Source organism: Wyeomyia smithii, chromosome 3 (assembly GCF_029784165.1).
Source record: "Wyeomyia smithii strain HCP4-BCI-WySm-NY-G18 chromosome 3, ASM2978416v1, whole genome shotgun sequence".
Taxonomy (NCBI): Eukaryota; Metazoa; Arthropoda; class Insecta; order Diptera; family Culicidae; genus Wyeomyia; species Wyeomyia smithii.
In genome coordinates, this window is record NC_073696.1 from 73,873,528 (window position 1) to 73,886,686 (window position 13,159).

A 13,159-nucleotide genomic window follows, 5' to 3' on the forward strand; every position below is an offset into this window, starting at 1 on the left:
TCTTCTTAACCTTTTTAATTGAACAATAAAAACTCACGGATCCATATGTTACGCTCGAATAGGCAAAATTAATCTCTGCAGCACTATTCAACCGTTTTTATCCAGTTGCTGCATTTTTATGCTCTTTTAGATAATGATTTTCTTAACCTCAGGTGTAATTGTCTTGGAAATTAAAAAAAAAACCCCAAACCATCCCTGCTGAATCGTGTCCGATTCACCGTGACTGGCAGTGCAATTTAGCAAAACACATTTTAAAAGTTACCATAATTGATCAATTGATGTTAAGAAAACTGATTCCAAAAGTTAAGAAGAACTAAATTTTCTAAAAAAATAAATTTGTCGAAAGATTTCATTCCTTTCATAGGTAAGAAGGGAACTCACTCATACCAGAAGATTGATTATTGTTTTACCAGTACGGTTTCACCCGAGAGACCAGCCGAAATTGGACAAGACAGCAAATCTTCGGTCTTTAAACGGACGTCATACGCTGCAATCTCAATTTACAACTTGACCCTCGAATCAGGTGAAGAACAAAGAACAGTTTTGGGGCAACTTTAGCTAGCAAGTTAAAAAAATACATTCGCCGTGTCTGAATATTTCAACGAAAAGTACAGCAAGCGATCGAATGTTATTCCACTAGTCTACGAATGTCTGCAATGTTACTTTTAGTGTTGCGTTCACTATCATCTATCAACTATGACATACATGCTAGAGGCTAATAAGATTCTTAAACAAACAACACTGCCTACGTTGGAAATTTTTGAATGAAGAATCAAAGCAACAAATCTTATCATTTACGAGGTTCACTTACAAACCTATTTGTTCACAAATTGAATGACTTATTATAAAAAAGTAGAATTATAGAAAAAAGGTACGTTAAGTATCCAAAAACGACGTTTCTGATAAATCAATTAAATCAGGCCTTTTGCTTTACAAACTTCGCGCATTAAACTTTTAAGATAGCGAATCTCACGAGCTATGTCTGCTGATTTGTCCTTTAATTCTTCATTCTTATCTCTCAGTATGCGCTCTTCAACAAGGATCTCTTCGATTTCGGCCTTTTTCTTCTGGCGATAGCGAGTTGCGGCGTTTTTGTTCTGCTCCTTTTTGCGTGATTTTTTGTCCTCAATGCCACGTCCGTAGGGGCGAGTGCGCTTCTTGCTTACGCCAGCGTTGTCTGAAATTTTACTGATGGATCTCTTCTTACCATTCGACATTGGGCTCCATTCGTCATCCTGATCACGCGAATAAGCAGAACCACAGTAGGACGAGCTGGAGTCGCTCATTGGACCTACGCTGGATACGGAGCCATCCTCGGAAAAGGAACACGAGTCGTCGTCGTCGTTACAATCGGGGAGATCTTTTGAACGAGAACGAACAATCTCATCGACCAGTTCCAGATTACGGGCAATATCTGCATTTTCATCCACTGGTTGAAAACCGAAACTATCAGCCAATTGATATTCGCCAGTGACCTGCTGGGATGGCTGGTTGATAGTTTGCACAGAGTGGACTAGCAGACCCTCCATTGGGGTCTCAACGTATCCGTAGAACTCATTAGCTGCTGTAGGTTCTGCAGGCAGAAACAGCTGCTGCTGTGTTTCCAACAGTGCACTACATTTCACGTCCTGCGGGGGAGTCTGCGGCGGTGTTAAATGCGTTAACTCGACATTCTCGTACACGTAATCGAATTCCATGAGCAGTTCTTCGGTGTTCTGAACTTTCTCCGGCTTTTGCTGGTGTGATAACGGGCCGATCTCAGGGATGATAGCCACCGTCGGTCCGGTGTAGCCCGAGGCCGACAGGTAGGGCAATTTTAGTTTCTCGTCAAGCCATTGATCTGGAAGGGTAAACATAATTGATTAGTGAAACGGACAAGAGCTGACTTTTGGTTAAATTTCACATCATAAATCTATCATAGTTCTGGTAGTTCTAGCTGGTGAAATTGAGGATAGTTCTTATAAAGTTTATTGATGTATGATCTTTTTTTTTTTTAATGCAAACTTCCGCTTTATTAATTATAAGTGTTTTTTTTCTATTTTTTTAGTTCAGTTGTGTCAAATTCGCGTTCGAAGAACCTCAGCAATCTACAACATTACGTTTTCAGACAGGAATTTTAAAGAAACATGAATCGAAATTTGAGATATATTTCATCGGTGAAGGTAAATAAAAACGAACAGAAATATAGTGTTTACCTCAAAATTACTGTTCATAAAATTTGGTTTACCATGTGTATTTACACAGAATGTTCTTGCTTTCCGAACACTTTGTTGTGTATTGTTTTCTAGAATTTCTGTTTCTAAAACATTTTTCGATCACTCTTTCATTTTAATTGAATTTCTTACAATTCAATTAGCATGAAACAATGGCTGACATGTCGTTAACTCTTGCTTTTTAGTTTTGGCTACAGACAAACTTTCAAAGTACTGAGCCGAAGAAACTCTGAAAGTTGAATTTGAAGTTTAATTCCATTGCTCGTAGCTTTCATCAACCGTAAGTGTAAAAAAGCTCGTAGCTTCAAGGTTGCAAAGTCCGTTTTGACAAGCGATTGGTCATGAGTTCGAACGAGTGGAACGACCAAAAAGTGCTTAACTTCTACATAGCAATAATCCAATAACCGATTATCTGACGTGTAGAATGATGTGCCTACTTTGTTTTTGGCGCACGCTCTTCAGTTGTCAAAATGAGGAATTTCCGTATAATCATTTAGCCAAAAAGTATAATTTGCCTCAAAAGACGGTGTGAGCTCTACACGGTGCCCAGGAGAGGCAAAGTTGCAGAGATATTTAAAAACATTAAATTGTCGAAATTCGCAAAGAAATATCTGGTTTGGCAGGCAATATGCTCGTGTGGAGAGAAGAGCGACGACTCCTGCCGTTCCTGCAGCAGCACACGGGTTCTATACTGTTTTGACCGGATTTGACCTCATGCCATACGGCAAAAAAGCCCTTTGTTTGTTTATTCAAGTAATGTAACTCATTTACAAACCTCATAGGAAAAACTCAGCTCCACATCGCGCTAATTTCCTGATCTTCTGGGGTACTTGCTTCATAGCTTCCTGAATTCCGGATGTTTTAATTGTTTTGAGCTCCTTCTTGATTTTTCTATCAAATAATCGACGTTTTTTGCTCTGTAACTTTAATGGTAGACCATTCGCTACAAATTTGCTCAGAAAATTTCAATAAACTGTAGCTGTGGCACATTTTGAGGATTGTATCCTTTCGGAATAAACCCGATATTGCCTTGCCGCAAATCCGCTAAAGTTGCATTAGCATAGTGTGACAATGCAAGATCTGTCTTAAACACTACTTTGTCATTTCCATGGTACTTATATTCTAAGTTAAGCCCATTTCATGCAGATGCTTATTCACCGTGTTTGGATCAATCTGATATTTATTGACCAGCTCACGATATGATTTCGCCCTCAATTTCGCTCGAACTTTGCTCTCTTGCAAAGTGCATTTTCGCCCGGAACCAGATTTTCTTTTGAAGGTATTTCCATTCTCGAAGAGTTTGTCAATAATGTATATAAATGTTTTTATATCCAAGATCTTTAGAATAGTGGAACACTTCACTTTTAGATTTCTCTTTATTTCTTTTTATTTACTCTAAACGTTATTTTGTCTTAGCACTTTTTGGTCGTTCCACCCTTAGCAGACCGTTCGGTATCAGAGAGACTTGTACGCAAGGGTTTTATCTGAGGATCCCTCCCATCCCCCAGTTTTATGCTTCCCTACGCTAAAAAACACACACAGTTGAAAGAACATATACCTCTCCAGGCAATGTCAATTGCTGATACTCGGCACTTTGGCAGACAAGTCTATAAGCCTGTAGAGGGAAAAGTAAAAGTATAAAAATCCGTCGCTTACCATTGTGACAAAAGTACCCTTCTTTTCCGTAACATTCGTTAGAGATGCAGAGATAAACTCGGTTTCTGATAACAAAGCTTGGACACATGCTTTCCTCCTTCCATAACCGACCGCAAGAACGTGGCTGGCGCCGTTGTCGATCTACATAAAGCGGGAGCTACTGAATTGTTGTACATTTAATCCCAAATCAGCCATCTCACGGAGGTTCTTTGTTGGGGTGTCTAATATTCCCGGAAAAAGAAAAAACGGGAATAAAAAAACGCATTTCTTGGGAATTCTGGGGACCCGGAGATAATTTTTTTTCGCGTATATGAAATTTCAAATTAAGTTTGTCAAAAAAGGCAACAAGAAATCGTTTTTATTTTGTTATCAATTCTCATAGAAAACTACTCAGAAGAAAAAAAAAACATATTCAAGTTTACATAAAAAATTCGCGATGGGTTATGTTGCAAATGTTTGCAGAAGAAAAGAACATGCGCTTACTGTCCGTCGAAGTAGGTCTTAACTGCCGGTAACCGTAAATCAGTCCCATCTGTAATTTTGTCAATTTTGAGTTAGCATCGGATTTTGACCTATCTTTGAGTGTATTTTCAGATGTACCGATAAAAAATAGTGGTTTGTTCAACAAAAGTGGGAAGCAATACCAAGTCGAATTGTCCCATTATGAAAAGTAACCGCAAGTCAGTCCCAGTAGAAAAATAACAGAAAGTCAGTCCCAATTAAAAAAAAAACAACATTCATAATACAATAGAATGGATGGGGAGTGGAGAAGATATGACCGTTTTTATGAAAATAAGTTATCAGGGTGGCCACTTAAAATCGATTTTCGATTTCCCGGTTTTCCCGATGAAATTGATTAAAATTTCCCGGTGTTTTATTTAAAAAAAACTATGAGATAAACATCAATTTTCACATGTTTATTTATGTCCTTGCAAAAATAGTGACATGAAACAATGAAAAATATTTCTCCTTCTTCGCTTTTAGCTGTTTGCGACTTTAGCAAGTATCTTCATAGAGACCTCTTGCCCAATTTTCACTCTTTTTGTTTCCAAGTCGTTGACAATCTTCGCCTTCTCGTGCTTTTTTAATTCCTTCTGCTTTTACTCTCTGTAAACCTGCTCTTGAGCTTACAATACTTCTGAATAAGGGTGTCAATAAATTCAACCATCGAACTTCGTTTTGCGTTAGGGCTTAGAAGTTATTTTTTCTCGAAAAAAATTCTCATGCAAAATTTGATCTCAGACTTTGGGAAGAATAGCCTCAGAGTGACAAATAAAAAAATGCACATGAAATTGTCAAAATTTTTATTTTTATTTATTTTTTTTTATGACAAATGTCTTAGAAATGCACAAAACTTCGAGGTCTGTTATTTCGAACCAATTTTTTTTCGAAAACTTCGACCCTGGGACTTTTGAGCTGGGCCCAATGGCATGTTTGAGAGATTTCTCAGACCCGTAAAATAAATTCAACCGACACTTTGAACAAACAATTTAAAAAAAAAAAAATATTTAAATCAATCAGAGAATGGTGTTACTTTTTCTGGTAATTTGCATGACAAACCATGGAAATTCTGAAATCCACAAAAAAACGAGTGAAAAATCACAGAAAATTGTATGAAACGCAATTTGTATGTATTTCTGAACAAAGTCATGACAGTTTTTCAGGAATTTAATAAATATGAGCTCCTTTTTCTAAACAGTATACAACACATACTAACAAAATCGTCTTGAAAATTTCTTTCAAATCAGGGGCGACTCGTAGCTTTTGAACCTGCCTGTTCAACTACAAATTCTGAAAATCGCAGTTTGGGGAAGTGATCACAATCATGTCCACGTAATCACGCAAATCATTCTATTGGTTACTGTTCGAAAATGAAACTAAAACCTCATAAATTATAAATATAAATTTGCGTTTGAAATATATTTTTTGTCTCGCGTCCTCGTGTGCAATGCACAGGTTGCACCTATGGACGAGTCGCCCCTGTTTCAAATCAAAAAATGCTTATGTTTTTTGATTTATTTTGCATTAAAATGCAGACTAATTGATATGTTCCATTGTTAAATCTAAATGGAAATCGTTTCGTTTCAAATTTCTAGGGCAAAATACCACATTTACGATTAAAAAAAATACTTTTTTCTAGATATCTGACATGATATTAAAATTTAAAAGCTCTAAAATAATTTTCCTTCTTTTTGCGTAGCTGTTTGGTTTTGATATAGAAAAAAATGAGAAATATTTTACAAATAGCTCTTCAAGGTGGCAATACAGTAGTCAATAGGACGAACACAGAATAAAAAAATAACTTACTTTAATTCTGCAAAAAAAAACGCAAAAAGACGTATAGAGTTTGTGGAAATTTTTGATATACATTCTCTTTAAGATATGTCACTTGAAATGCAATAATAATGCTCTTCCATAAAAATGCAAATCAAAACACCTACAATATACCTGTCCTGCTTGTGGTTAAAATCATATTAAAAATCAAGGTTGATTTTTCAACCGGACTTTTTCCTACCTCAGAAGTAGAACCCGGGTAGGTCCGTTCCGGTTTGGTCCGATATGAAATCGAGCTTTGAAGATTCCGGTCCTATCTGACTTTTGGTCGGACTCCAATGTTGAACACTATTCGCAAGAACTTTCAATGCGCCTTTCGCGACGCTGATAGTGTCGTATAAGATGTTTTGGGCAATCAAATTTTTTTTTTCAGCTGGTGCAAACCTGAGCAGTCCTTGTTCTCATAAGAAGGGGGTTGGATATGCAAGATGAGAACGTACGACCATTTTCCAAAATATGTTACGGAACAGCAAAATATGTATATTTGTCTGATCAAGCATGATTTTATTCAACGCTACGAAAACTACGAAGCCGCTGCTGACTTTGGCTGAAGTTAACAACCAGCATTTTCATAACTGGCAGAATTATGCCAATTAGGTCATCATGCAAAAAAAAAATTGGATTTCACCGCAGGCATCCAGGATCTTGATTTTCCCGGTGTGAAGCCAAATTTCCCGGTTTTCCCGTCTTTTTTCCCGATGATTTGAAATTCCCGGCTTTTTCCCGCTTTTCCTGGTAGAGTGGCCACCCTGAGTTATCTAGTAACAATTATCAACTATTGGAATTATTTTTTTGTTAAAATTGCTGAATTTATGTGCAGCAATTTTCTGAAAATACAAATTTAAGTCCATTTTCTTAGTTCGCTTCTTCGTAGATCTATGCAAAAAAAAAATCAGTATCGAAAAAACTTCCATCAGAATCCAGGGAATCATGCCAAGATATCTCCAAAGGTGATGCTCGAACCTCAAACGGATTTTGATCATCTTGACATTTGTTTTCGGATAAACCAACTGCAGTCCCGGCTTCAGTTTCTTCATCAGAATCTTCACCGGATGAGCTTTCATCGGTTCCGTACATCATGGAATTTTTTAATGCCGATATTTTTTATACTGTTCTCATGGACATACACTTCCGAACTTCGAAGAATTGACGGCTTTTCACGGCAATAAATAACAACACGTCAACACGCACTATAGCATCAACGGGGCAATGTGACTGACTTGCGGTTACTTTTCTCTTCGGTGTAGAATGTAACGACAAGATGAAGGTTTTGAGAACGAAAGTTTTTATCATAAAATCGATGGTTTCAGTGGTTTTTACAATGTAATTAGTGCAGGCTAGTATGCAAACTATATTTTAGCATGAATATTGTCAAAATAACTCATCTTGAAAATGTGATAATTGAGCGTGAATAAAATATCTTCCGAAGCTGTTTTCTCGATTTCATATTTTTACAGATGGGACTAACTTGCGGTTACCGGCAGTTAAAGTCATCAAACAATCGCTTTTTTGAGGAATTCGGTAATCCCAGGATCCCAAAAGTCAACCTTTTGAATTACGTAATTACGAAATGTGCGGTCAGTCAGGCTCAAGCTCAAGCTCGTAGCTTTCTTCAACCGTAAATGTTCAAAGGGCTGCTACCATTAGTAAAACAAAACTAGCGTTATTCGGAAATAACACTCTTCCTTTTGTATGCTTGTCCAAAACCAAAAAGATAACTCCAAAAATCAGTTTTTATCTCTGAAACTTTGACTCAACGACGTTTGATTATTGCACGATGACGATTAAATTGAAAAATTATATTTAATTTGAAAAATCTTCAGTTGAACTATTCATCAAACATCCCAAATCTATAAATAAATTTATTCGATATCTAAAATTTGCGTATACGAATAATGTAAACATATGGACCAAGTTTATACTGAAACCCACAGCCAACTTCGAGTGCAATAAAAGATAAGGTTTTAGGCGCTAAGTTGTTCCAATCTGTCCCGAGTTTCAGACAAAAGTGATCCGGAAATTACGCAATTTTGAAAATATTGAGACACACACAAACGCAAATCAGCACAGAAACTTTCTCTTTAGATTCCTCGAGCCAGCATCGCCTGCAGGTGCACACACATATGTGATGGGACCCTTGCATAACGTTTACCTGAATCCATAAATTCCTCATCAAACATTTCCGCTGGTGACGTGAAGGGTCAAACTTTTCCGCTGCTGTCGCGATCTGGCACGCGGATGATATCGCTTCTCCTGCCCGGCACCTCCTCTTCTGCTGGTTAGCAACCGGTCGATTCGTATCTTCATTGACACCAATCTTATCGCCGTTCGAAGACTAGTCCCGATATGGAAGGCTGAATCGGATTCAATGAACTGTGATATATATTTTTTACTTCACTAGACCGCACAGTAGAATAACTCTCCCCACAACGGCCACCAATTCATGACTAGTGCCCACACTGCCGGCCAATGGTCTTCAGGTGCTATCGCAGTGAGCGATAAGCCATGTGTGATCTTGAACTTTTTTGCACAAACATGACCATTTCGAAAAACCTTCAATTTTGCCCATCGTGCGACGCAAACAGACACAATGTGTTTCCAGTTTTGCATGTCTGGCACACTCTTCTGCTCGAGACTGTATCGCCTTATCAGTGCGATTGGCGCCGATAATTTCGCGGCTCTCGCAAGTCAAATCAAGTTCACTTCTCGAAATAGCGCGGCTAGTATCAGAGTAACAAGGCTAAAGTAACTTTCATGAGATGTGCAATGATCTGTACACTGACCCGTGCGGCAAACGACGGTCAAAGGATGATAGGGAGCGAACGACATCGGCAATCTAGAGAGAATTCAATTGCAATCCAACCAACCATTCTGAACGCCTAGCATTTGGTTTACCTTGAGCCAGAATCATTCACATCTACCGTGTAATGCAGGAATAACATACACTAGCAGCCACAACGTTGTTGCCTTGAATCGATAAGCTATAATGATTTTTTGTGCAACAAATTTCTCAACCCGTCGGCAATGAATTTTAATATTTTTGTGTCAATTTCGCTACGTAGCATATCAAGTTTCGTCGTTTGCTTGCAAAAACAATTTTTCGTTTTGAATGTATTGTTGAATGATGTTCAAGCAGGTTGCTGCAGATAGAGTTTTACTGGTTTCTTCAAACAACGGAATATTTTTTTGCCTGATAGACGCATTATCACGCGTGGTCAACTGTCTTGTCTATTATCAACAAACAGTCACTGTGTAGCTTCCAAAGTAGGGCGACCCTCGTCACACAAACGCCTGCGCACATTCAGCATCAGTGGTGCGGATGGTGCAATGGGTCTGAGCTTTGTCCGCTTGAGGCTGTAAACACGACTAAGGGAATAGGCATGCACCAGATTTTCGGTCTAATCTCTGCCGCGATGCGTTACATTCACAACTATTGATAGCCCCGATTTCCAATGATCTGTAGCTCGCACCCTTCGCAGAACTAGGCTAGATTAAATGGCAATTGGCAGTGAATGCCTCAGTAAATAATCTTCAAAAACACGCCCTTCGGAAGGAAACCATTCAAGCATTGGCATTCATTAAGAGTCCGTTTTCATGATTTTTTAGCAGCAAAAACCTACTTGCAACCAACACCTGCGCTCTGTTCAAGTTTTATGAATTGTTCAACATTCTCGGACTCGTAACTTCCGAGTCTATGCGCAAGTTCAGCGTCGCGCTTGCCCGGACGTCAACGAAACGTGTGAATGGCTGATGATTTGCTCGTGGATAAAAGATTGAATAACAGCCCGTTTAGATCTCACGCTATCGATAAGATTAAAGATTGTTGAACGACTCTGGATGCTGATTTCATTCAATTTATACAACCCAACCATAGTTAACCCTTGATCGCATTTCTTCGTTAATTATAGTGATGTGTAAAACATAAGAAGAAATCATAATAATGCATAAAAAATTAGTTAGGAACCATGTTTGATTTGAAGATTGTTAGAAATATTGTGGTAGTTTTGAATAATGAACAACCTATTGATTATACATTATAAGTCGTACTCTATATCTACAACTCCGCACACAAAATGAGTTTTGGATCCTGTCCCATAAACTGAGGATATTACATAAAAAAATGTACAGTTAGAGGTGGAGCTCAGAAGTTTCGTCTTCTCGAGAACAGTCCCAGTGCAAAATTCTAATTTAATCGGACTTCGGAAAGTGGTGCCTCAAAAATATGGAAAAATATCTAGCCTTTCAGTCACCATTATGATTTCCAAGGCGGCGGTAAACAGCTCAAAATGACCAATTACCACTCAATATGGCTATTTTCGGAACCGGAATGACATACATGTTTATTATATTTCAATGCTTACGGCAGTGTCATTGAACAAAAAAAATTACATGCAAATTTCTAAGCCGTCCAACGACCAACATTGTTCTAGTTATTCCACTCCTTTTAATAAATTGGACATTCTTCACATTTAGGTTAGGCCAACATCCCATCTAGTCCGCAGTTAAATTGATACAGTCCCGACAAGACCATTTGACAAGCAAAGCTATGTCAATCGTGGACTTAACTTAAGATTTATAACCATACCCATGGAAGTCTAGAAAATTTCCAACTCGAAGACCTTGAACAGCTAAAAAGTTCAACGTCCGAAGACAATCAAAGGTGTCATACTTGTTCCGAGTAATTTTCGGTTGTTTAAAACAAAAACATTTTCATGCGGCTCCATACATGTCCGGTTTGAAATAGTTTTTGTTAGAACAGCTTTTTTCCCACAGGAGTGCCCGCTTTGGTTTGTTCCAAAGAGTTTTTGTCATCACTTATTGTTTTTTAAAATTTATTTTTTACATTGCAGGATCTCAACTTCATTTTTTCCGTTATTTTTAAATGAACAACTTATTTGTCCAATCATTGGAGAATTCCGTAGCCGTAACCGAGTCCGCAAGCAGATGGTAGCAGGTTCGAGTAGAGAATCAGGGTCATTCGATGTCGAAAACAACTTGAGCATGGGTTTAAACTCAGGCTCCCCAACCTTTCCTATACGCTGAATTCTATAATACCTTGGTGTGACTTCCTCTTAACAAAAAAGGTCCTTTTATATTTAAAACTTGCCAGAAAACGCACAACGAAACTTTTTCAGGAAATTTATGAGTGGCGATATCTGACAGGAGGAACGAGGCAAAAATAAGTCCCTTTCATATTAAAATTGGTCGGAAGGACGCCCAATAAAACTTCTTCAGGGAATAAGAATAGAAGGCTCGGTATAGTAGAGCTGTAAGCGCACAAAAGACATGGTGCAATCATATTACACACGCACGGATATATAATAATAAGCATGCTATCTCTTAATAGTTCAGGCTTGTTATTCTCCTCGATATGTGTAAAGAGTAGAGCAAATATTCACCACTCCCTTCTTGCTTACTTTTGCTTTGTGTCGTCAATATACTTGCTGATTACACCACAGCTTAGTTAAAACAAGAGTGGTGAATAACTGTAGTGAAAATACACAGGAGTACACCACGGTGTGCACTGCTGTGATAAATTCAATAGCGATAGCAAACATGTGTAACGGGCGGCTTGTTTTTTAGTTTTGAGATACAAAGTAAACAACGCAATCTACTTTCATACCTAGTTTCATACCCACATTTGATATATGCTAAGAGACACACAGTAAAGCACTGCAGTGAGCTCTGTTGTGTCGTTATTGAGCGTGATGTTCTTTCGTGTGAGAAAGCTTACACCAGTTTATTATCGCCCTGGAGAGATATTTCAGATTGAACCGCGGTGTTTTCTTTTTTTGCATGCTCCTCAGATCAGCAAGTGCGTCGCACGGCCCATCAGTGTGATTCGCATAGATGAAAGATATTCTCCTACACGCTAGTAATTCTCTGAGGAGAAACAACACAAGCCTGAATAGCGGTATTACTAATAATAGAAGTGCGGAATACAGCAAACACCCGGGCATATCTGGTCGCAGTGAGGAAGTCTATACAAAAAAAAAACTCTTGCCATTACAGTACATCGAGGAGGACACAAAAATATGTAGAAACTTTTTTTCCTTAAAGTGCCCACTTTGATTTTTTTAGAAAGGCAATTAAATTGTCGAGCTAGAAAATATTTCAAGAAAAATATGAGATGACCGATTATCGAAATATCACTCTTTGGTTTGAGTTTTTTTTTCAGTGTTGGATATTTTTAAATTCAAACAATCTCTATAAGTCGTCCTTGTCTATCTCTTATTCAGATATACCGATTTATAAAAATACCTTAGACCCTCACTATATTTTAGATTGGCTTTTTATAGTCATTTTTATTTATTAATCAAAAACACAAACAGCCGAAATTTTGCGATCTAAGGTAATTGGAAAAACGAAGGTTTTGCTTCATAAAATGGCTCCAAGAACATGAAAATGCCAAAAATTTTACCGGTTGTCATAAATTACACAAATCTGAGGCGTTATCCAATTTGTCATATAATACAACGATAGAATGAACATCCTTGCGTAAACTATGACTGTTTCAAAACTTCGTAGATTTGCACACCTGAAGCAACTGAGAGAGTAACCCTGCCACAGTTTTACGGCTTACGATAGACTCAGTTTCCGCACAAGGTATTTCCGAGTTAACAACGCCCTATCATCGTCTTGTAAAGCGGATAATTTATTCAAAAAATCCAAGCACGCGCTATAGAAAATATGTGTTTCTATAAAAGTGCGCAACACTAACTAACAGCATTTAATATCCATAATTGATTTGATTTGTATTTATATATGTCGTTCAAGCATTCAGCAGGCTCATGTACGCCACGAGTCGGTTCGCTGGCTGAATCAATGAATTCGCATTCCAGTGTTGGTGTGCACCAAACTTCACATTCAAAACCGTAGTCGGGCATATTCGGTTGAGTCGAAAAACTTTCGCAAATCTTAAATTATATTATATAGGGTATCGGCTCTATTTTCGT

At 37.9% G+C, this 13,159-nt stretch overlaps 1 protein-coding gene across 2 annotated transcripts in view; it reads right to left on the bottom strand.

Annotated features, from left to right (window-relative positions):
- Window positions 1-13,159, bottom strand: part of LOC129727700 (activating transcription factor of chaperone) — a 28,495-nt gene continuing 15,336 nt past the window's right edge. For both annotated transcript variants that reach the window (XM_055685765.1, XM_055685766.1), the window contains one exon: window positions 1-1,840. In XM_055685765.1, coding sequence (XP_055541740.1) covers window positions 912-1,840 — 929 coding nt within the window. In that variant the 3' untranslated portion in view covers window positions 1-911. The remainder of the gene's footprint in view (window positions 1,841-13,159) is intronic.